At 43.5% G+C, this 24,374-nt stretch overlaps 1 protein-coding gene across 1 annotated transcript in view; it reads left to right on the top strand.

Annotated features, from left to right (window-relative positions):
* The window catches only part of LOC137648203 (vascular endothelial growth factor receptor 1-like), a 72,353-nt gene that overhangs the window by 18,741 nt on the left and 29,238 nt on the right, over positions 1 to 24,374 (top strand). Inside the window, 3 exon segments of the mRNA XM_068381128.1 lie at positions 22,952 to 23,184; positions 23,318 to 23,504; positions 23,799 to 23,902. Coding sequence (XP_068237229.1) covers positions 22,952 to 23,184; positions 23,318 to 23,504; positions 23,799 to 23,902 — 524 coding nt within the window.

Below are 24,374 nucleotides of genomic sequence, written 5' to 3'. Positions count from 1 at the left end.
CGATATAAGAAGTAATGAAAAATTAAAACAAAATATTTCTAAAACATTAACTTTAAAACAGATATTTGAAATATAAACTATAAAAGTTCAATATAAAAACATTTGGTGCGAGTTTGAGCATTTGAAGTTCTACTGATTCAACTACCCGATTAGGAAGATCATTCCACAACTTGGTCACAGCTGGAATAAAACTTCTAGAGTACTATACTGTACAGTAGACCCCCGCCATACGACATTAATCCGTTCCGGAGTTGGTATCGTATGGTGAAAATGTCGTATGGCGGGCAATAGAATAGCTAATGCGTGCAAAACCCCAGGTAAAACCATCAAAATCTTATACAGTATACATATTAAGAATTAGTAACAAAATAGTATAGTAATATATAATATACATGTACTATACAGTATATAATTAAATAATAATATAAATAAAAATTATATACTGTACTGTGAAGGAAAAATGAAATTTTATTTACCTTTGGAGTGACGTGACTTGAGCTGGTAGTGGGTGGAGTCAGAAGGGGAGGAGACGGCAGATATAAAAACGTATCAATACTAATTATGTTATGTACACTTGATAATAAATTTATTCTTACTATTAAACACTTAAAATTAAAATTGTTTTTTTATTATTTTTGTCTTGAAATTTTTTTTATGATTTTTTTTTAGAGCTTAAAAAATTACACTTTTAAATATTTAACTTAGCCGGTGAATATATAATAGCTGAGCCTCCGGCGGCTCGACAAAAAAACACACAAAAACTCGCGAGCGATCGCTATGAAGGTTGCGGGTGTGCCCACTAGCGCCAACTATCGGCCAGATACCGCATATACATGTAAACAGACCCAATTTTTCTCTGTCGGCCTTAACGACAAGACGTATCAATACTCGCTGTATAACCTGGAGTTTTCTCAACATATTTGGTGAAGTACTTCCTTTTGGTTTGAGCTTTCGCAGTGCAGGTGTTTTATCTTCAACTTAAATCTTGAACTCTTTTTTGGATAGATTTAATTTTTGATGACTTTGGATTGTTTTTTGGACTTTCTTTGACTTTTAAATGGCCGACCCTTCCCTTAGTACGGAAGTGTGTTTTAGGCTTTTAGCAATTATCTTATCACGTTATAAATTAATTATAGATTTTCCTCTATATATTTTATATCTCAACCGCCTTTATTAGGCCTCTTCGATTAGCTTTCCATTTATAATAAACATCAAGATAAATTTTAATGATTTGTTTATATGCGACCTTTCCTATTCCTCCTCTAATCCGAGAGTAGGCGGTCCTAACTTGGAAACCGAAGTTAAACAACGTTGAGCCCTTTCAATCGTAAATAACTTTTACAGAGCAAATGATTTAAAACTTATTAAATGAATATTTTTGAGTAGATATTTTATGAAAGATTTTCTTTGAATAGTCTTCGTACTGTTTCAAAGATGAACTAACGTTTAGTTTATTTATGCTATGCAGTTTGCGCTCTATCGTTACGATAGAGAGAGAGAGAATCACGGTTTCACTTTGCAGAAAGAGTAAATCGATTCTGACGTTTTGTTCATTCTTCTTTCAAACTTAAATGTTTTAAATACTATTTTAAAGGAACTTGTTAATTGAAAAACCTTTCAGTTTTTTCCTTTGGTCAAATAACCTGTTTATTGACGAAAGGTAAGTGGGCTCTTCTCTTCGGTGCGAAATCAAGAGAGAGAGAGAGAGAGGAAGAGAGAACGTTCCGATCTTTATTCTCGTCCCAAGCGAGTAACGTTGTTCTCGAGTCAGTTTTTTACTCTCGTCCCTAGTCTCTGTACGGGGAGAAAGGATAAAACGTTTTTAGTTTTTATTCTCGTCCCAAGGCACTGTACGGTGAGAGATTGAAAACGTAGTTTTGAATGAACTAGTGTTTAGTCTCCTTCCCAGCCACTGATCTTTTTATCTTAATATATGTTTACTGTTTTTTACTTGTATTAATGTGCTTACATTATACGACTGATTTCGCAATTATAACCTTTTGATGAGGGTAGAATTGCGTGCTTCAGGTAGAAATCAGTTTTATTCATACCTAATGTGAATTGTTGAAAAATTCGATTTCAGTGAAGTAAGTGCAAAACAGAAAATCGTAGTGATAAAGTGATAATTGCGCAAAGTGTTATCAGTGTTGCGACCGAGGGTTCGTCTGTTCGTGCCTGTCGTTCGCCTAGTCCGAGACCTCTTGCAAGCTCCCAAGCCCAGGGGAGAAGTAATGTCGTACGACTTATGGGTTCGAGAGGACTTGATCAGCAAACAGACGTTCCCTCTATGGTTTCAGGCGTGTCTCATCAACACCGCCCCTACCATAAGACGAGCGAGACGATTTTCTCCTCGTCATCCGAAGGCTTTTCGCATAAGAAACCGTGGAACAAGGTTTCGAGGCCCTTTAAGCGAAAGTCAGTCCTTTCAGGACAGGTCCAGCGTCCTGTTTTTAACCATTAGGACAGCTCTGACCCTATGCAGTCATCGGAAGACTGCTCGCCGCCTAAACAAAAGCGTAACACAGGCTCCGAGAGTCTTTTTGTAGGCAAGGTTTTGCAGTCACAGACGTTACCCTCGTCTCTTACCGCAACCATTCCCGTTGATCCTAAATGGGTTGTACGGCAAGACATGCAGAATAAGCTTGCCTCTCTTATGGAGGACTATTCTGTTGAGCAGGTTCACGATGATCCTCGTCGCTTAGCTGATCGAGATCTTGGCCGTCAGCCGCCCAAACGAGCCTTTGCTCGTCCTGTTGACATTGACGTTACAAAGCCACGTCAATCGTGTTTTGTAGAGCCTCACTCGATGCAGTCCCGTGTTGACTCTCAGCCGCTTGTGGACGTTCAGCCGCTGCCGCTTGCTCTTGTTGACGTTCAGGACGTTCACCAACCAGCATAGTTGACTTGTTTTGACGTTGAGCGTCAAGCACCGCAGTCAAGAGTTGTTTTGACTGCTCAGTCTAAGCAGTCAAGGCAGTCTCGAGTTGACGTCGAACGTCCTCCCGCACCTGTTGTTGTTACTGGTCAGTCCTTTAAGCAGTTACATGACATAGCGTCCTTGACTGATACTGTTGCTCCTTTGCGTGTGGACTCTGCTTGTCAAGCATTGCCACCACGGCAGGTCTCTCCCTTGCTTGAGACTCGGCTATTGTCGGACAAGGTGCCTTCAGATGAGGAAGTTGCTGATCCCCCTCCTACTGATATTCCCTTGAGGACTCTGTCAGACGGAGAGGAGCCTAAAGCTGCTCAGCCCTCAATGGACTTTAAATAAATCATGCTGATTTTTAAGGATCTTTGTCCGGATCTTTTTGTAACTGCTGCTCCTCGTTCGCCTAAACGTCAGAGTTTACACTAGGCCTAGCTACTTCGAAGCCGTTGTTTTATAAGCTAGTGCTCTCTCGCTCTTCTAAGAGAGCTTTACGTTTGCTAGGCGACTGGTTAATCACCAGGAGGAGTTTGGGGGAGACAGCCTTTGCTTTCCCTACTTTTAAGCTGGCTTATAGAGCGAGAGTCTGATATGACACGGGAGAAGTTCTCGGCTTGGGAGTTCCTGCCTCTGCCCAGATAGAATTCTCAAACCTCATAGACTCTCCCTGGCGCCTGGCCATGAGACGCTCCAAGATTTTATGGTCGACTTCAGAGCTAGACCATCTCCTGTTAGGAGTTTTTTTCGAGCGTTTGAAGTTTTGCTGTACAATTATGTCATGCATAAACAAGGCTTTCAGGGATGGCTCCAATGATCTGACAGCCACGTTCTCTGCAGGAACAAGTCCCCCAGGGATGGCTCCAATGATCTGGCAGCCATGTTCACTGCAGTAGTACGTAAGAGGCAAGTGTGCTCAATGTATTCATTGTCAAGACAAACTTCACGATGAAGTCTACCAGGCTGTCTTGACAGCATTAATGGAGGGCGACTGGATGGTCTCTCTCAACCTTCAGGAGGCATACTTCCACATTCCTATACACCCGGATTCCCAACCGTTTCTGAGGTTTGTTTACAGGAATGTGGGGTACCAGTTTCGAGCCCTGTGCTTTGGCCTCAGTCCTGCTCCTCTCGTGTTTACGAGGCTCATGAGGAATGTGGCAAAATCCCCCCATCTATCGGGGATCCGAGCCTCCCTGTACTTGGACGACTGGCTTCTCAGAGCATCGTCCAGTCTTCGCTGTCTGCAGGATCTACATTGGACGTTGAGTCTGGCCAGGGAGTTGGGACTTTTGGTCAACCTAAAAGTCCCAACTGATCCCATCCCAGATTATTCTATATTTGGGGATGGAGATTCGCAGTCCAGTTTTTTCGGGCTTTTCCGTCTGCCACCCGAATAGAACAAGCCCTGCTCGAAGTCCAACTAATGCTGAAAAGAGAACGTTTGTTCAGTCAGGAGTTGGAACAGTCTCGTAAGGACTCTCTCATCCCTGGAGCAGTTTGTCTCACTAGGGAGACTACACCTTCGGCCTCTCCGGTTCCATCTAGCCTCTCACTGGAACTAGGACAAGTCGTTAGAGACGGTATCATTCCCAGTCTCCGAACCAGTAAAGGCATGCCTGAAATGGTGGGACAGCAATATCAGTCTGAGAGAGGGACTATCCCTAGCAGTCAAGAACCCAAACCACGTGTTGTTCTCAGACGCGTCGGATTTGGGTTGGGGTGCGACCCTGGACGGTCGGGAATGCTCGGGTCTGTGGACCTCAAGTCAGAAGAGCATGCACATCAACGGCAAGGAGCTATTAGCAGTCCACTTGGCCTTGATGATATTCGAAAGCTTCTTCTAAACTAAGTGGTAGAGGTCAACTCAGACAACACCACAGCTTTGGCGTACATCTCCAAGCAAGGAGGCACACACTCCTTCACGCTGCTCGAGATCGCAAGGGACCTTCTCTTATGGTCAAGAAATCGAGGCATCTCCCTGTTGACGAGATTCATCCAGGGGGACTTGAACATCTTGGCAGACTGTCTCAGTCGGAGGGGTCAGGTGATACCCACGGAATGGACCCTCCACAAGGACGTGGGCAAGAGTCTTTGGGCTACTTGGGGTCAACCCACCATAGACCTCTTTGCCTCCTCGTTGACCAAAAGGTTACCAATCTATTGCTCTCCAGTCCTAGATACAGAAGCAATCCACATAGACGCGTTTCTACTGGATTGGTCTCTTCTGGACTTATATGCATTCCCACCATTCAAGATAGTCAACAAGGTACTGCAGAAGTTCGCCTCTCACGAAGGGACAAGGTTGACGTTGGTTCCTACCCTCTGGCCCGCGAGAGAGTGGTTCACCGAGGTACTTCAATGGCTGGTAGACTTTCCAAGAAGTCTTCCTCTAAGGGTAGATCTCTTACGTCAGCCCCACGTAAAGAATGTCCATCAAAGCCTCCCCGCTCTTCGTCTGACTTCCTTCAGACTATTGAAAGACTCTCAAGAGCTCGAGGCTTTTCGAAGGAGGCAGCCAGTGCGATTGCAAGAGCGAGGAGAGCTTCTACCATTAGAGTATACCAGTCGAAGTGGGAAGTCTTTCGAGACTGGTGCAAGTCAGCATCTGTGTCCTCGTCCAGTACCTCTGTAGCCCAAATCGCAGATTTTCTTTTACATCTGAGAAAGGTTCGCTCCCTTTCAGCTCCCACGATTAAGGGCTACAGGAGCATGTTAGCTTCGGTCTTTCGACATAGAGGCTTAGATCTTTCCAACAATAAAGATCTCCAAGATCTCCTTAAGTCTTTCGAGACCTCTAAGGAACGTCGTTTGGCAACTCCTGGATGGAACTTAGACGTGGTCCTAAGGTTCCTCATGTCAGACAGGTTTGAGCCATTACATTCAGCCTCCCTGAAGGATCTCACCCTCAAGACACTTTTCCTAGTGTGCTTGGCTTCGGCTAAAAGGGTCAGTGAACTTCATGCCTTCAGTAAGAACATCGGCTTTTCTACAGAAAAAACCACTTGTTCACTTCAACTTGGTTTCCTGGCCAAAAATGAACTGGCTTCTCGTCCTTGGCCTAAATCTTTTGATATTCCTTGCTTATCAGAGATCGTAGGCAACGAACTGGAAAGAGTATTATGTCCTGTTAGAGCTCTTAAGTTCTATTTAGCTCGTACTAAGTCATTACGAGGTAAATCTGAGGCATTATGGTGCTCAGTTAAGAAACCATCATTGCCTATGTCAAAGAATGCTTTGTCATATTTTATCAGATTTTTAATACGAGAAGCTCATTCTCACTTGAATGAGAAAGACCGATGTTTGCTTAAGGTTAAGACGCACGAAGTTAGAGCTATAGCAACCTCCGTGGCCTTCAAGCAAAATAAATCTCTGCTAAGTATTATGGACGCGACTTTTTGGAGAAGCAAGTCAGTGTTCGCGTCATTTTACTTAAAAGATGTCCAGACTCTTTACGAGGACTGCTACACACTGGGTCCATTCGTTGCAGCGAGTGCAGTAGTGGGTGAGGGTTCTACCACTACATAACCCTAATTCCAATATCCTTTTTAATCTGTCTCTTGAAATGTTTTTAATATTGTTTTTTGGGTTGTACGGAAGGCTAAGAAGTCTTTTGCATCCTGGTTGATTTGGCGGGTGGTCAAAGTCATTTCTTGAGAGCGCCCAGATTAGGGGTTTGATGAGGTCCTGTTGTATGGGTTGCAGCCCTTAATACTTCAGCTCCTGGGAGTCTTTCAGCATCCTAAGAGGATCGCTGGGCTTCATGAGGAAGACAGACTAATAAGGCAGAGTAATCGTCTAAGTCAACTTCCTTACCAGGTACCTTTATATATTTGGGTTTTGTTATGATATAACTGTCAAAAACTCTAAGCATATACGCTGTAAACTTAATTAACTCTGGTCTCTACCCACCACCATGGGTGTGAATCAGCTATTATATATTCACCGGCTAAGTTAAATATTTAAAAATGATATTTTAATTATAAAATAAATTTTTGAATATACTTACCCGGTGAATATATAAATTAAAGGCCCCCCCTTCCTCCCCGATAGAGACCCAGCGGGATGAGAAAAATTGGGTCTGTTTACATGTATATGCGGTATCTGGCCGATAGTTGGCGCTAGTGGGCACACCCGCAACCTTCATAGCGATCGCTCGCGAGTTTTTGTGTGTTTTTTTGTCGAGCCGCCGGAGGCTCAGCTATTATATATTCACCGGGTAAGTATATTCAAAAATTTATTTTATAATTAAAATATCATATTTTTAGCTTTTTTAATAGAATCACTTATATCATCTTTGCTCTCTAACACTTCTCTTTTGGAGAAATATCAATCCAAAGAAGCCTGTTTCCGACGACTTCAAAATATTTCTAAAATGACTCATACACTTGTCATTAACACTCTCCAGAAGACGACCTGTGTGAAGTTTTTCTGGGTGTTTTTTTTCAATGAATCTCGTAAGGTTTTCATACCAACTGATAGCTTCCCTTATTTCTACCGATGTTGTTTCTTCAGTCTCCCCCCCGTCCTCGCCACCACTAGTGCTGTGCTTTTCTTGAATGATGGTCGACTGCATTGCCTCCAACTCCTTCAAGTCTTCAGTCGTAAGCTCCTCCCTGTGCTCCTCAATAAGGTTATGGACGTCAGCCTCATCGACAACAAGCCCTATGGACCTCCTGATTGAAATTATTTCCTCAACATCACCCTCAGGGGCAGGATCATCAACGGCCTCGTCTTCGGTTGAGGGTTGGCCATGGCTAACGAATTAAAGTTGGAATTAAGCTCTAAAATACACAAAAAGTACAATATCGCAAGCACTCACATGAGATCAAGTCTTTACGAAACGCACGCAAGATTCTGAACTGAGCGCGCGATTAAGCATCTCTCTCAGGCATTGTGGGAGGGATTTTGGCCAATAGCGTATCGGTATCTTAGTGACGCCGTGATGCCGACCAATAGCAGACCAGCTTCTTAGTGACGTATGCAGTGACGTATGAGCATGGTGGTAGGCGAGTGACTCGCACAGTCGTACGCGTAAAAACCGCCAAGTTTGAATTTTGGAATTCGATGCCGTAAGGTGGGGAAAATGTCGTAACGAGGGGACGAAAAAACATCGTATTCCACACCATAACTTGAAAAAAAAGTAAGCTGGGGACGCCGTACCCCGGGGGTTCTACTGTACTGTTTGGTATTGAGCCTCGTGATGGAGAAGGCCTGACTATTAGAACTAAGTGCATACGCAGTATTACGAGCAGGATGGAACTGTCCTGTTAGATTTGAATGTAAAGGATGGTCAAAATTATAAAAAATCTTATGCAACATGCATAAAGAACTAAGTGAACGACGGTGCCAAAGATTAGTATCTAGATCCGGAATTAGAAATTTAATAGACCGTAAGTTTCTGTCCAACAAATTAAGATGAGAATCAGCAGCTGAAGACCAGACAGGAGAACAATACTCAAAACAAGGTAGAATGAAAGAATTAAAACACTTCTTCAGAATAGATTGATCACCAAAAATCTTGAGAGGCTTTCTCAATAAGCCAATTTTTTGTGCAATTGAAGAAGACACAGACCAAATGTGTTTCTCAAAAGTAAATTTACTGTCGAGAATCACACCTAAAATTTTAAAAGAGTCATACGAAGTTAAAGAAACATTATCAATGCTGAGATCCGGATGTTGAGGAGCCACGGTCCTTGACCTACTTACAATCATACTTTGAGTTTTGTTATGATTCAACTTCATACCCTATAATTTGCACAATGCACTAATTTTAGTTAGATCTCTTAAGGGATTCAGCAACCCCAGATCTACTGTACATTTAGGAGATGGAATTGATGCAAAGAGAGTAGCATCATCTGCATATGCAACAAGCATGTTTTCTAGACCAAACGACATGTCATGTGTGTATAGTATGAAAAGTAATGAGCCAAGAATACTACCCAGAGGAACACCAGATATCATTTTTAAATATTTAACTCAGCCGGTGAATATATAATAGCTGACGCCTCCGGCGGCTCGACAGAAAAACACAAAAACTCGCGAGCGATCGCTATGAAGGTTGCGGGTGTGCCCACTAGCGCCAACTATCGGCCAGATACCGCATATACATGTAAACAGCTCCAATTCTTCTCTGTCGGTCTGATCGACAAGACGTACCATTACTCGCTGTTAACCTGGAGTTTTTCAACAGTCTTGGTGAAGTACTTCCTTTTGGTTTGAGCTTTCGCAGTGCAGGTGTTTTATCTTCAACTTAAATCTTGAACTCTTTTTTGGATAGATTTAATTGTTGAGGACTTTGGATTGTTTTTTGGACTTTCTTTGACTTTTCAAAATGGCCGACCCTTCCCTTAGTACGGAAGGGTGTTTTAGGCTTTTAGCAATTATCTTATCACGTTATAAATTGTTGTTGTTAATTATAGATTTTCCTCTATATATTTTATATCTCACCCGCCTTTATTAGGCCTCTTCGATTAGCTTTCCATTTATAATAAACATCAAGATAAATTTTAATGATTTGTTTATATGCGGCCTTACCTATTCCTCCCCTAATCCGAGAGTAGGCGGTCCTAACTTGGAAACCGAAGTTAAACAACGTTGAGCCCTTTCAATCGTAAATAACTTTTACAGAGCAAATGATTTAAAACTTATTAAATGAATATTTTTTAGTAGATATTTTATGAAAGATTTTCTTTGAATAGTCTTCGTGCTGTTTCAAAGATGAACTAACGTTTGGTTTATTTATGCTACGCAGTTTACGCTCTATCGTTACGATAGAGAGAGAGAGAGAATCACGGTTTCAATTTGCAGAAAGAGTAAATCGATTCTGACGTTTTGTTCATTCTTCTTTCAAACTGAAATGTTTTAAATACTAATTTAAAGGAACTTGTTAATTTTCAATTTCTTAGTCCTTTCAGTTTTTTCCTTTGGTCAAATAACCTGTTTATTGACGAAAGGTGGGTGGGCTTTTCTCTTCGGTGTGAAATCAAGAGAGAGAGAGAGAGACGGAGAGAGAGAGAGGAAGAGAGAACGTTCCGATCTTTATTCTCGTCCCAAGCGAGTAACGTTGTTCTTGAGTCAGTTTTTTACTCTCGTCCCAAGTCTCTGTACGGGGAGAAAGGATAAAACGTTTTTAGTTTTTATTCTCGTCCCAAGGCACTGTACGGTGAGAGATTGAAAACGTAGTTTTGAATGAACTAGTGTTTAGTCTCCTCCCCAGTCACTGATCCTTTTATCTTTATATATTTCCGTTTTATTCGATATATATGTTTACTGTTTTTTGCTTGTATTAATGTGCTTACATTATACGACTGATTTCGCAATTATAACCTTTTGATGAGGGTAGAATTGCGTGCTTCAGGTAGAAATCAGTTTTATTCATGCCTAAAGTGAATTATTGAAAAATTCGATTTCAGTGAAGTAAGTGCAAAACAGAAAATCGTAGTGATAAAGTGATAATTGCGCAAAGTGTTATCAGTGTTGCGACAGAGGGTTCGTCTGTTCGTGCCTGTCGTTCGCCTAGTCCGAGACCTCTTGCAAGCTCCCATGCCCCAGGGAGAAGTAATGTCGTAGGACTTATGGGTTCGGGAGGCTTTAACCAACGAACAGACGTTCCCTCTATGGTTTCAGGCGTGTCTCGTCAAGACCGCCCCTACCATAAGACGAGCGAGACGGTTTTCTCCTCGTCATCCGAAGGCTTATCGCGTAAGAAACCGTGGAGCAAGGTTTCGAGACCCTTAAAGCGAAAGTCAGTCCCTTCAGGACAGGTCCAGCGTCCTGGTTGTAGCCATTGGGACAGCTCTGACCCTGTGCAGTCATCGGAAGACTGCTCGACGCCTTAACAGAAGCGTAACACAGGCTACGAGAGTCTTATTGTAGGCAAGGTTTTGCAGTCACAGACGTTACCCTCGTCTCTTACCGCACCCATTCCCGTTGATCCTAAATGGGTTGTACTGCAAGACATGCAGAATAAGCTTGCCTCTCTTATGGAGGACTATTCTGCTGAGCAGGTTCACGATCCTCGCCGCTTAGCTGATCGAGATCCTGGCCGTCAGCCGCCCAAACGAGCCTTTGCTCGTCCTGTTGACGTTGACGTTACAAAGTCACGTCAATCACGTTTTGTAGAGCCTCACTCGATGCAGTCCCGTGTTGACTCTCAGCCGCTTGTGGACGTTCAGCCGCAGCCGCTTGCTCTTGTTAACGTTCAGGACGTTCGCCAACCAGCGAAGTTGACTTGTTTTGACGTTGAGCGTTAAGCACCGCAGTCAAGAGTTGTTTTGACTGCTCAGTCTAGGCAGTCAAGGCAGTTTCGAGTTGACGTCTAGCGTCCTCCCGCACCTGTTGTTGTTGCTGGTCAGTCCTTTAAGCAGTTACATGACATAGCGTCCTTGACTGCTACTGTTGCTCCTTTGCGTGTGGACTCTGCTTGTCAAGCATTGCCACCACGGCAGGTCCCTCCCTTGCTTGAGACTCGGCAATTGTCGGACAAGGTTCCTTCAGATGAGGAAGTTGCTGATCCCCCTCCTACTGATATTCCCTTGGGGACTCTGTGAGACGGAGAGGAGCCTAAAGCTGCTCAGCCCTCTATGGACTTTAAATAAATCATGCTGATTTTTAAGGATCTTTGTCCGGATCTTTTTGTAACTGCTGCTCCTCGTTCGCCTAAACGTCAGAGTTTACACTAGGCCTAGCTACTTCGAAGCCGTTGTTTTCTAAGCTAGTGCTCTCTCGCTCTTCTAAGAGAGCTTTACGTTTGCTAGGCGACTGGTTGATCACCAGGAGGAGTTTGGGGGAGACAGCCTTTGCTTTCCCTCCTTTTAAACTGGCTTATAGAGCGAGAGTCTGGTATGACACGGGAGAAGTTCTCGGCTTGGGAGTTCCTGCCTCTGCCCAGATAGACTTCTCAAACCTCATAGACACTCCCTGGCGCCTGACTATGAGACGCTCCAAGATTTTATGGTCGGCTTCAGAGCTAGACCATCTCCTGTTATGAGTTTTTTCGAGCGTTTGAAGTTTTGCTGTACAATTATGTCATGCATAAACAAGGCTATCAGGGATGGCTCCAATGATCTGACAGCCACGTTCTCTGCAGGAACAAGTCCCTCAGGGATGGCTCCAATGATCTGGCAGCCACGTTCACTGCAGGAGTACGTAAGAGGCAAGTGCGCTCAATGTGTTCATTGTCAAGACAAACTTCACGATGAAGTCTACCAGGCTGTCTTGACAGCATTAATGGAAGGCGACTGGATGGTCTCTCGACCTTCAGGATGCATACTTCCACATTCCTATACACCCGGATTCCCAACCGTTTCTGAGGTTTGTTTACAGGAATGTGGGGTACCAGTTTCGAGCCCTGTGCTTTGGCCTCAGTCCTGCTCCTCTCGTGTTTACGAGGCTCATGAGGAATGTGGCAAAATTCCTCCATCTATCGGGAATCCGAGCCTCCCTGTACTTGGACGACTGGCTTCTCAGAGCATCGTCCAGTCATCACTGTCTGCAGGATCTACATTGGACGTTGAGTCTGGCCAGGGAGTTGGGACTTTTGATCAACCTAGAAAAGTCCCAACTGATCCCATCCCAGACTATTCTATATTTGGGGATGGAGATTCGCAGTCCAGTTTTTCGGGCTTTTCCGTCTGCCACCCGAATAGAACAAGCCCTGCTCAAAGTCCAACTAATGCTGAAAAGAGAACGTTTGTTCAGTCAGGAGTTGGAAGAGTCTCGTAGGGACTCTCTCATCCCTGGAGCAGTTTGTCTCGCTAGGGAGACTACACCTTCGGCCTCTCCAGTTCCATCTAGCCTCTCACTGGAATAAGGACAAGACGTTAGAGACGGTATCAATCCCAGTCTCCGAACCAGTGAAGGCATGCCTGAAATGGTGGGACAGCAATATCAGTCTGAGAGAGGGACTATCCCTAGCAGTCAAGAACCCAAACCACGTGTTGTTCTCAGACGCGTCGGATTTGGGTTGGGGTGTGACCCTGGACGGTCGGGAATGCTCGGGTCTGTGGACCTCAAGTCAGAAGAGCATGCACATCAACGGCAAGGAGCTATTAGCAGTCCACTTGGCCTTGATGAAATTTGAAAGCTTTCTTCGAAACAAAGTGGTAGAGGTCAACTCAGACAACACCACAGCTTTGGCGTACATCTCCAAGCAAGGAGGCACACACTCCCTCACGCTGTACGAGATCGCAAGGGACCTTCTCATATGGTCAAGAAATCGAGGCATCTCCCTGTTGACGAGATTCATCCAGGGGGACTTGAACGTCTTGGCAGACTGTCTCAGTCGGAGGGGTCAGGTGATACCCACGGAATGGACCCTCCACAAGGACGTGTGCAAGAGTCTTTGGGCTACTTGGGGTCAACCCACCATAGACCTCTTTGCCACCTCGTTGACCAAAAGGTTACCAATCTATTGCTCACCAGTCCCAGATCCAGAAGCAATCCACATAGACGCGGTTCTACTGGATTGGTCTCATCTGGACTTATATGCATTCCCACCATTCAAGATAGTCAACAAGGTACTGCAAAAGTTCGCCTCTCACGAAGGGACAAGGTTGACGTTGGTTGCTCCCCTCTGGCCCGCGAGAGAGTGGTTCACCGAGGTACTTCAATGGCTGGTAGACATTCCAAGAAGTCTTCCTCTAAGGGTAGATCTCTTACGTCAGCCCCACGTAAAGAATGTTCATCAAAGCCTCCCCGCGCTTCGTCTGACTGCCTTCAGACTATCGAGAGACTCTCAAGAGCTCGAGGCTTTTCGAAGGAGGCAGCCAGTGCGATTGCGAGAGCTAGGAGAGCTTCTACCATCAGAGTATACCAGTCGAAGTGGGAAGTCTTTCGAGACTGGTGCAAGTCAGCATCTGTGTCCTCTTCCAGTACCTCTGTAGCCCAAATCGGAGATTTTCTTTTACATCTGAGAAATGTTCGCTCCCTCTCAGCTCCCACGATTAAGGGCTACAGGAGCATGTTGGCTTCGGTCTTTCGTCATAGAGGCTTAGATCTTTCCAACAATAAAGATCTCCAAGATCTCCTTAAGTCTTTTGAGACCTCTAAGGAACGTCGTTTGGCAACTCCTGGATGGAACTTAGACGTGGTCCCAAGGTTCCTCATGTCAGACAGGTTTGAGCCATTACATTCAGCCTCCCTGGAGGATCTCACCCTCAAGACACTTTTCCTAGTGTGCTTGGCTTCGGCTAAAAGGGTCAGTGAAATTCATGCCTTCAGTAAGAACATCGGCTTTTCTACAGAAAAAGCCACATGTTCACTTCAACTTGGTTTCCTGGCCAAAAATGAACTGCCTTCTCGTCCTTGGCCTAAGTCTTTTGATATACCTTGCCTGTCAGAGATCGTAGGCAACGAACTTGAAAGAGTGCTGTGTCCAGTTAGAGCTCTTAAGTTCTACTTAGCTCGTACTAAGTCCTTACGAGGTGGATCTGAGGCATTATGGTGCTCAGTTAAGAAACCATCATTGCCTATGTCAAAGAATGCTTTGTCATATATTATCAGATTTTTAATACGAGAGGCTCATTCTCACTTGAATGAAAAAGACCGATGCTTGCTTAAGGTTAAGACGCACGAAGTTAGAGCTATAGCAACTTCCGTGGCCTTTAAGCAAAATAGATCTCTGCAAAGTATTATGGACGCGACCGTTTGGAGAAGCAAGTCGGTATTCGCGTCATTTTACTTAAAAGATGTCCAGACTCTTTACGAGGACTGCTACACACTGGGTCCATTCGTTACAGCGAGTGCAGTAGTGGGTAAGGGTTCTACCACTACATTCCCTTAATTCCAATATCCTTTTAATCTGCTCTTGAAATGTTTTTTAATTGGGTTGTACGGAAGGCTAAGAAGCCTTTCGCATCCTTTTTGATTTGGCGGGTGGTCAAATGTCATTTCTTGAGAGCGCCCAGATTAGGGGTTTGATGAGGTCCTGTTGTATGGGTTGCAGCCCTTAATACTTCAGCTCCTGGGAGTCTTTCAGCATCCTAAGAGGATCGCTGGGCTTCGTGAGGAAGACAGACTAACAAGGCAGAGTAATCGTCTAAGTCAACTTCCTTACCAGGTACCTATATATATTTGGGTTTTGTTATGATATAACTGTCAAAAACTCTAAGCATATACGCTGTAAACTTAATTAACTCTGGTCTCTACCCACCACCATGGGTGTGAATCAGCTATTATATATTCACCGGCTAAGTTAAATATTTAAAAATGATATTTTAATTATAAAATAAATTTTTGAATATACTTACCCGGTGAATATATAAATTAAAGGCCCCCCCTTCCTCCTCGATAGAGACCCAGCGGGATGAGAAGAATTGGAGCTGTTTACATGTATATGCGGTATCTGGCCGATAGTTGGCGCTAGTGGGCACACCCGCAACCTTCATAGCGATCGCTCGCGAGTTTTTGTGTTTTTCTGTCGAGCCGCCGGAGGCGTCAGCTATTATATATTCACCGGGTAAGTATATTCAAAAATTTATTTTATAATTAAAATATCATATTTCTATAATCAGTATGATGCCCATCAACAACAGCTCTTTGTGATCTATTGCTTAAAAGTTCAATAATGATGCTAAGAAACGACCCACCCACTCCAAACTGTTTGAGTTTGAAAACAAGGGCATCATGATTAACACGGTCAAAGGCAGCACTAAAATCAAGGCTAATCCTACGAACTTCCTGACCACAATCAAGGGCTTTCTGTACAGCATTGGAGATTGTAAGAAGGGCATCACATGCTCCAAGGCCTTTACGAAAACCAAATTGTAAACTAGGGAACAGATGATTACCTTCAGCAAACCTATGAAGACGTTTTGCCAAAAGACTTTCAAAAACTTTAGATAATATGGGAGTTATGGAATTTGGGCGGTAAACAGTTGGACTTGAGCTACCACAAATCCATTTACATAGTGGAGTAATATTACCAATTCTCCAACTGCTAAAAGCTCTTCTTCTTGCTAACTTGCGCAAAATAACAGATTCCTTCGGAGGTAAGAAATCTGCAGTCTTCATAAAAAACAAAGGAAAAATACCATTTGGGTCTACACCTCCATAAGCATCAAGATCCATCAACAGAGCTTTAATTTCACGAGATCAAAAAGCTAAACTAGTTAGTTTAGCCTCAGAAAAACTTGAATGAGGAAGTTCAAGTTTTTCATTACTCTGCTCGCTGTCAAACACATCTGCCAAAAGGGTTGCCTTTTCCTATGGACAGTGAGGGACAGAGCCATCTTGTTTAAATAAAGCGGGAACTGTTGCATCTACACCAAAGAGTGCAGATTTAAGGGTAATCCACCACTTATGCTCCTGGGCTTTACCAGAAAAAGGTTTCTTTTATGGTTAAATTATATTCCTTTTCAGTTGAAGCATAAACTATCTGAGCAAAAGCTCTAAGCTGAATATAGTTATTCCGAGTCAAATCTGATCTGTTACTCTTCAAAGATGATAGGCCTCCTGCTTCTACAAATAAGGATGTCTACAATCATTATTGAACCATGCTCTGTCCTTCACTCGGTACCTTAGTACACGAGAAGGGATACCCCTTTCAATTATGTTGACTAGATTTTCATTCAAAGGGACTACAGGATCAACACTACTATACAATTGTGACCAATTCAAGCCCAAAAGATCATGCAAAATCCCATTCCAGTCTGCTTGAAATTTCATATAATTCTTGCATGAGTAAGGTACATCAGGGACAGGCTGCTCAGTCTTCACTACTAATGAAATCAAGGTATGATTTGGCAATGGTAGAGAGCAGATGTATCCCTCTGCACCCTGCCATTTATTACATACTGCTATACTAACTTTTTCTTTGCTTTTTCTTTTCAGGTGTGATTGTCACCGAATGTTAACTGAGGAGTAGCAAACATGCTGGTTTGTCTTGGCACGTTGAGCTGCTTTGGAGATAGATTTTCACCGGCTTTGCCCTTCGTGCAGATGACACTCCTGCATGGAGGCATCTCCTTGCAATGAGTTTCGGGAGTGAAGATCCTTCTAGCGGGAGTGGTTCAGCTGGATGAGGCAGAAGGTCTAAAAGGATTTCTTTGCCCCCTGAGCTCAGCCTCAAGGTCTTATAAGTCCTAACAGTCTTCTCCCTCCCCTGGAACTCTCCTAACTCCTCCTGGCTGTTTGGTTTCCTCCAGAGGACAGAGTCATGACTGTTTGACCTCTGGGTAGCATTGAGGTATGATTGTAGAGGCATCTTCTCCCCTAAGGGAGTCTTCCCTCAATGCCTTGGAGCTGTTATGGCTTTCAGGTTCCCCGTTGAAGGACAGGCTCCTTGAGATGTTGAGACAAGAAGCACAGTAGGGGTATACACCTGCTCCTGCCGGGGGTGGCTTCTCCCCCTCTTGAGCTGATAAAAGAGATTCCCTTCTGCTTGGTTTCATGTCCCAAGCCTCGACATACTCTGCAGTTCCTCCTCCACCTGAGGTTCTGCAGGTTGGTGTTCGTGAGAGTAGTAACTCGACGCTTACTTTAGACGTGCCTTGTTCGCTATATGACGACGCATGTACAAGCGCACACTCCTCCGTCACGGGCTCAGTCTGCTGCACCTTTATGGACTCCTGATCTTGGCTTTGAGACAGGAGATTGTTGAAGCAGCCTTGTCCACCTGAGCTGCTCCTGGCGGCTTCACCGGTTCATTCCGATGATTTGGTTGACATACCTTTGGTGGCAACAGTGTCTCCAGAGAACCATAGTGCTCCCTCCGATCCCAGATATAGGAGCACGACAGCCACCACTCATGTTCCCTATGGCCTTTCAGTCCCTGTTCCTCTGATCAGAGCTTGTACCGTCAGCCCCTCTGCCACTAGCTCCTGTATGCATGTTGTTGGTGCATTTCTTCAGATATCAGAAGCATGTGGAGACAGGTTGTCAGGGCAAGGTTTCCATAACCTAACCCCGTGTGGGAGAAGTTGGGAGTCTTCGAGGCAAAGCTCCACCAGAGACATAAAAGACCGGTTCAGGTAATTTGCCTCCAGGAGACACGTTCCACCATAGGCCCCGTAGGGTATTGATATTCTGAGGGAGATCTCTTTTGTCGACACCTAGAGACTGTTGCCCCTCGAGACAGACTATTCTGAAAAGTCATCCCTGCAGCCTAAACAAGATCTGATATACCTGGAATGCAAATAAACACCCGATTAAGGAAGGTTTTTCCATCACTAAGCGTATTTAAAAGGTTCAAGGAAGTGGCTCAACCCTTTCTCATGTGAGGTTCACTACAAGCCCTTCGGTAGCAATGCTGCCTGTTGGGACACCTGACTTCCTTGGAATGCGTAGTCCCTAATAGTTGTTTTTGCATTCGGTCACTTCAGTGGCTGCTGAAGACCCTATGTTCTTGGAGCAGGGATCTTCTAGAAGAGTATATTCTGGTAGGACCAGAGCAGAGGAAAGACGAGTTGGTGGATGTAAGACTTCAACTTTCTTAAAGGGGTAGGTCTCCGGAAGGATCGGGGCTTCAGCTGCAGCAACAGCACATGGCCTTGTGACTATGGTCCGACTCTGATCTGCAATGCCAGATACTGGTAAACATCGTGGAGTTGAAGGCAACATTTCTAGCCCTTCAAAATTTCCAACAACTCCTTTTAGGTCACTCATTAGTGTTGATGAGTGACAACTCAACTGTAGTGGCATACTTAAACAAAGAGGTACGTTTTCATGGCAGCTCTGCCATTTAGCTGTTGAGATTCTGCGATGGACAGAAAATAAACATTTCCCTTTCAACCCGATTCATTCCAGGCAGAAAGAACATCTTGGCAGACAATTTGAGTAATAGGACTCGGTTGGTTCCATGTAGTTTTTGGATTATCAGATAGTGACCAAAGTCCTGATTTTGTGTTCACTGCTAATAGACCTGTTCGCGACGTCTTGGCCAAGGCACCTGCCGCCCTTTGAAATACTACCGCTAGAGAGTTATGGGGTCCTTTGATTGGCCAGACAGTACTACATTTGATCCTTCTCTCTGGTTATGGTTCTTTCCTTTCCCTTTGTCTACACATGCGCCGAATAGTCTGGCCTATTCTTTACAGATTCTCCTCTGTCCTCATACACCTGACAACACTGAGATTACTAAACCATTTTTCTTCGCTCAATGGGTTAACTACTGCACTGTATTTGTTCAGTGACTACTTTCCTCTTGGTAAGGGTAGAAGAGACTCTTTAGCTATGGTAAGCAGCTCTTCTAGGAGAAGGATACTGGTACTCCAAAATCAAACCATTGTTCTCTAGTTTAGGGTAGTGCCATAGCCTCTGTACCAGGGTCTTCCACTGTCTTGGGTTAGAGTTCTCTTGCTTGAGGGTACACTCAGGCACACTATTCTATCTGATTTATCTTCCTCTTGTTTTGTTAAAGGTTTTATAGTTTATATAGGAAATATATATTTTAATGTCGTTACTCTTAAAATATTTTATTTTTCCTTGTTTCCTTTCCTCACTAGGCTATTTTCCCTGTTGGGGCCCCTGGGTTTATAGCATGCTGCTTTTCCAACTAGGGTTGTAGCTTAGCAAATAATAATAATAACTGTTGATATACCATTCTTCAGCACCGGATCCTCCAAAAACTGCTGATATACTGTTCTCCAGCACCGAATCCGCAGGCAGCATTCCAGGATGCATTCCAGCATTCTTGGGACACTCAGGACATCTACACCTTCCCCCCATTCTGTCTGATCCAAAGGCTCCTCAACAAGTGAGATTGTCTTCTAACCTATCAGTGACACTAATAGCTCTGCTATGGCAGCATGAAGAGTGGTACCCAGACCTTTTAATGCTGCTGACGAAGGTTCCGAGGGAGCTACCTCCTTACGCGACCTCATACATCAGGAAGTCCTCTATCGCAGTAAGTCAGGGGAAGTGGACGATCTTTTATGGTTGGTGTCGTAGAAGGGATATCTCTCTACTCAAGGCACTATACCCCTGATTGCCAAGTTTTTATTGTACAGTATCTTCATCTGTGGTGGAAAATGTGGGAGGTTGGGCTGTGGCACCCTAGCAGTACCAGCTGAACTCGGCTGAGTCCCTGGTTAGGCTGGAGGAACGTAGAGAGTAGAGGTCCCCTTTTTTGTTTTGTTTCTTTGTTGATGTCGGCTACCCCCCAAAATTGGGGAAAGTGCCTTTGGTATATGGATGGAGGGAGTATCTCCGAGAGGGAAAAACTAGCTTCAGTGGTGAAAGGCTAATGCTAAGCATTAAGCCAGATCTTCAAGAAGCATATCTTTGGAAGGGTAACCATTCTTCTTCATCCAAGGGGTTAACTACTGCACTGTAATTGCTCAGTGGCCACTTTCCTCTTGGTAAGAGTAGAAGAGACTCTTTAGCTATGGTAAGCAGCTCTTCTAGGAGAAGGACACTCCAAAATCAAACCATTGTTCTCTAGTCTTGGGTAGTGCCATAGCCTCTGTATCATGGTCTTCCACTGTCTTGAGGGTACACTCAGGCACACTATTCTATTTTATTTCTCTTCTTGTTTTGTTGAAGTTTTTATAATTTATATAGGAGATATTTATTTTAATGTTACTGTTCTTGAAATATTTTACTTTTCCTTGTTTCCTTTCCTCACTAGGCTATTTCCCCTGTTGGAACCCTTCGGCTTATAGCATTCTGCTTTTCCAACTAGGGTTATAGCTTAGCAGTTAATAATGCTAATGATAATTAGATTTGACTTGGAATAACTATACTCAGCTAAGAACTTTTGCTTAGAAAGTTTATGCTTCAACTGAAAAGGAAGACAATTTAAACATAAAAGAAACTTTTTTTTTTTTGTATAACCAAAGAACTTGTCTTTTTTTGTTATGTAAGTGCTTCAATCTGTGGAATTGACATTTTATGTGGAATACTATACGCTGTATAATTATCCTTCCCTAACACTGTATATGACAAACAGATCTGTTAGGTCTGACAGGCACATGGTTTCCATGTGTTCCAGGACCAGGAAAACAGCCTTTAAGTAAAGTGAGTAATTGATTATTTTGTCAGTGAGAACCTCTCGTACTCTTACGTGGAAGTAGCCAGCATGCCTAATTGCCCTTGTTACTTTTTACTCTCTTTGGTGGTTCTTGTGACTTTTTGTCTAGAGTGTGATTTCATTCTTTCAGAAACATTTTGTTGGGTGAGGATCCTTAGTGTCCATGGGACCAGGATCCAGGAGCACACAGTTTCAGAGTCATGACTACAATGGTGGTTCTCAGGTGGAACATTCCTGTCGTCAAGTATTGGAGATGGCTTCATGCGGACGGTGCCTTCTCATGTGAGGTAACAGGTAATCTAATGGTTGGTGGTGGCGACTATGGGCTGTGTGGAGTTTCCCTCTTTTTTGCTTGACACTGAACTAGTAAGACAGGTTCCCTACTGGAGTGGGAGTTGCCAGATATGCCTTTTCCCTCTGCTTATTATTTCATTTTGAGGAGTGGTTTGGTATTTGGTAGTGCCTCTGTTTGGTGCTTTGAGGATTTAGTAACAGGTTTATCCTGAAGGCCATTTGGATCCTAACACACTATTGGTGCACTCCATCTTCTTGGCTGTTGGGTGCTTGAAGGCCTCCTTCTTGTCCCTTTCGCTTGGCACAAGGTCTTAATGAACCAGACGACACGTACTCTGCAGTCGGTGTTGGTGATGAGTCACATGTGACATTCCCTCATTTCTACTAACATTAAAAGTAATGGGTTGGTTCAGGAATTCATTCCACTAAAATGAGGTGTCCCCTTCCCACTTCTTGCTCTTTTTTTTTTCAGTGGCTCATCGTCTTTGGGGTCAAGATACTTTTAGGCATATGCTGAGAACTTTGGGTTTTGACCAGGCTCTTTCGTTGGCAAGCAAATAGCTGCCTGCCGACTCCTGATATTGCCTGATGACAGCTCTTCCAGGGGTTAGGTGTCCGATGTTTTCAGTCATTGTTGGTGACCTCGGCTGTTGTTTGGCATAACTCGAGGTCACTCGACACTGCTAGGTTTGATCAGTCTAGGCGCTCACTTCATGCACGAGTCGCCTTCTACTTATCCTCTCTCTTCTGTGAAGCGAAAGGTAGTGTGCCATTATGTGTTTGCTACCCTGGTCTGTATAAAATTTTCCCGTTCACCTAACACTTATCCAGCGAGACGGTCGGTATCTCTTTGGTAGACAGTCGTCAACTATTCCTTTTCCTCCTCTTATGTCATTCTCAGGAGTGTTTCAGCATTTGTTAGTGAATTCTGGTCAGTGCCTTTGAGGAGTTAGTTACAAGGCTGTCCTGGCGACTGTTCCTTTTCTAACGTAGTTAGGGTACTCATTCCTTTTTGTTTGGTAAACTTTTTGAGTAGATTTGCATAATCTACATCCTGTACAATAGTTCAACATAACAAGCACGTACGGAGAAGCCAGTTGGTGCGGACTTCCACCCGCTTAAGGTGTAAGTCATCCCTATAAATAGCGGAGGGTTTGTATTTGTGTCGGAACAAATGTCAAATTTGTATTTCTCCTAACGATAGAAACCAGTAGCTATTTATACAGATTTGCCCGCCAGCACCTGTCCCCCTAGAAGTCCTACCTGCAAGCTAAAGTAATTACTCAACCCAGGTGTGTGAATGAGTGGAGTAGTAGCCAACCTCCCCCACTAACTAGCAGGTGGGTGGTAAACCCTCGCTAAAAGTATTATGGCTCGTCTAACAGCTTCGGCGAAAGTAATATCCCTATACAGTAAATAGCTACAGGTTTGTATCTTTAGGAAAAAAACAAATTACTTACAAGTTTATAATATTACTTAAAGAATTTGTAATATTTACCTGATGAAATTTAATAAATGTAAAGAATCTACTATTGTACTGTGCATACCTAGGGTAGCACTTGTAGCAAAGAAAAAAGAGAGGAGACCAAGCACTGTATGACAAACTTAGAATATGTTGATGGTCTGTAAATTGCTGTGGACCAGCAGCTAGGCATTTAGAAAGTCATGATTTTTGTAAATATCAATTTGCATAAAAGGAAACATTGATATTGTTTGTATTGTTAATTTTGATGTTTGCCTAAATAATAGTTTTTTGTTTCTAGGATATAGTGAGCATTCTGAGACTGTTACATATGTCAAAGCATTTGAAGATTATTTCAAAAGACATCGTCATGAAATGCAACGGCCTGCCATAGAAGAGAGACGCTCATATCCAGTGAATCTCAACATGCTGTTAGAAGATGAGTCTTTGAAAGAGAAAATCACTGACCTATCAGAACTGATTATAAATTCTCCAGCAAGGATGATTAGTTGTCTAGGTCTTGCTCTGCACCAGGTATGGAACTACATCATAAAATTTTGTATATGTTACTGATGTATGTGAATTCAATAATTTTTGTTACTGAATAAGTTTGAGACATTGATTTTCATATTTCATTTACTAAAGCTATTTGTCTTTATTCCCTCAGCTCTTGACCAAAGAAATAGAGAACGAACTGAGAGAAGAGGCTAAAGAGGTGTTAGCTGCCAGTGGTGAAGTAGATGAAGCAGCCTTAAAAGCTGCGGTTCCCGAGACCACGCTGCCTGTGATACATGCTCGGCTAGTTAACCAGTTGAAGATCACTCAGCTTAAAAACTTGAAAGCAAAATATTATGGTAAGCTACCTTCTGTCTTCTCAGAAACTGAATTTGATTGTCTCTGATATAATGAAAATGTTTATTCTTACATGGATAAAAACTTCTGCATCATTTATATGGATAGTCAGGCCTCCTTCTCGATAGTTAGGTTACAGACAGGCGCGAAAAGGAAGTTTTTGCGAATAAATACTGCACTAGGGAGGGATAACTCCTAACCTAAAAAGTCACTGCCCCTTGCCACGAGCTGGTGCCTGAGCTGATGATTAACAGTAAATACTGCCTAATATTATTTTAACTCTGTTTCTATAACAGTTTATAATCATAGGTACAGTATATTTGCATACACGTACAGTACGTTTGGGTGGATGGATGGAGTGAAGAAAGCTCTGGGTGATAGGAGGATAGATGTGAGAGAGGCAAGAGAGCGTGCTAGAAATAGGAATGAATGGCGAGTGATTGTGACACAGTTCCGGTAGGCCCTGCTGCTTCCTCCGGTGCCTTGGATGACCGCGAGGTAGCAGCAGTAGGGGATTCAGCGTTATAAAGCTTCATCTGTGGTGGATAACGGGGTAGGGGGGGGCTGTGGCACCCTAGCAGTACTAGCTGATCTCGGTTGGGTCCCTTGTCAGGCTGGGAGGAACATAGAGAGGAGAGGTCCCCTTTTTTGTTTCATTTGTTTGATGTCGGCTACCCCAAAAAACTGGGGGAAGTGCCTTGGTATATGTATGTATGTACAGTACATACTGGTCACAGTAATGTTACGGTGCAGTATTGTGGTAAGGTAAAGTTTACCGAGTTGTCATCATCCCCTTACTGTTTTGTATAACAAAAGTTGTTCCTATCTAGTAATACTGTACTATAACCTAATACTCACTGATACTGTAGTGT

This window comes from Palaemon carinicauda, chromosome 10, assembly GCF_036898095.1.
Source record: "Palaemon carinicauda isolate YSFRI2023 chromosome 10, ASM3689809v2, whole genome shotgun sequence".
Lineage (NCBI taxonomy): Eukaryota > Metazoa > Arthropoda > Malacostraca > Decapoda > Palaemonidae > Palaemon > Palaemon carinicauda.
This window is presented reverse-complemented; position numbering and strand designations above follow the sequence as displayed.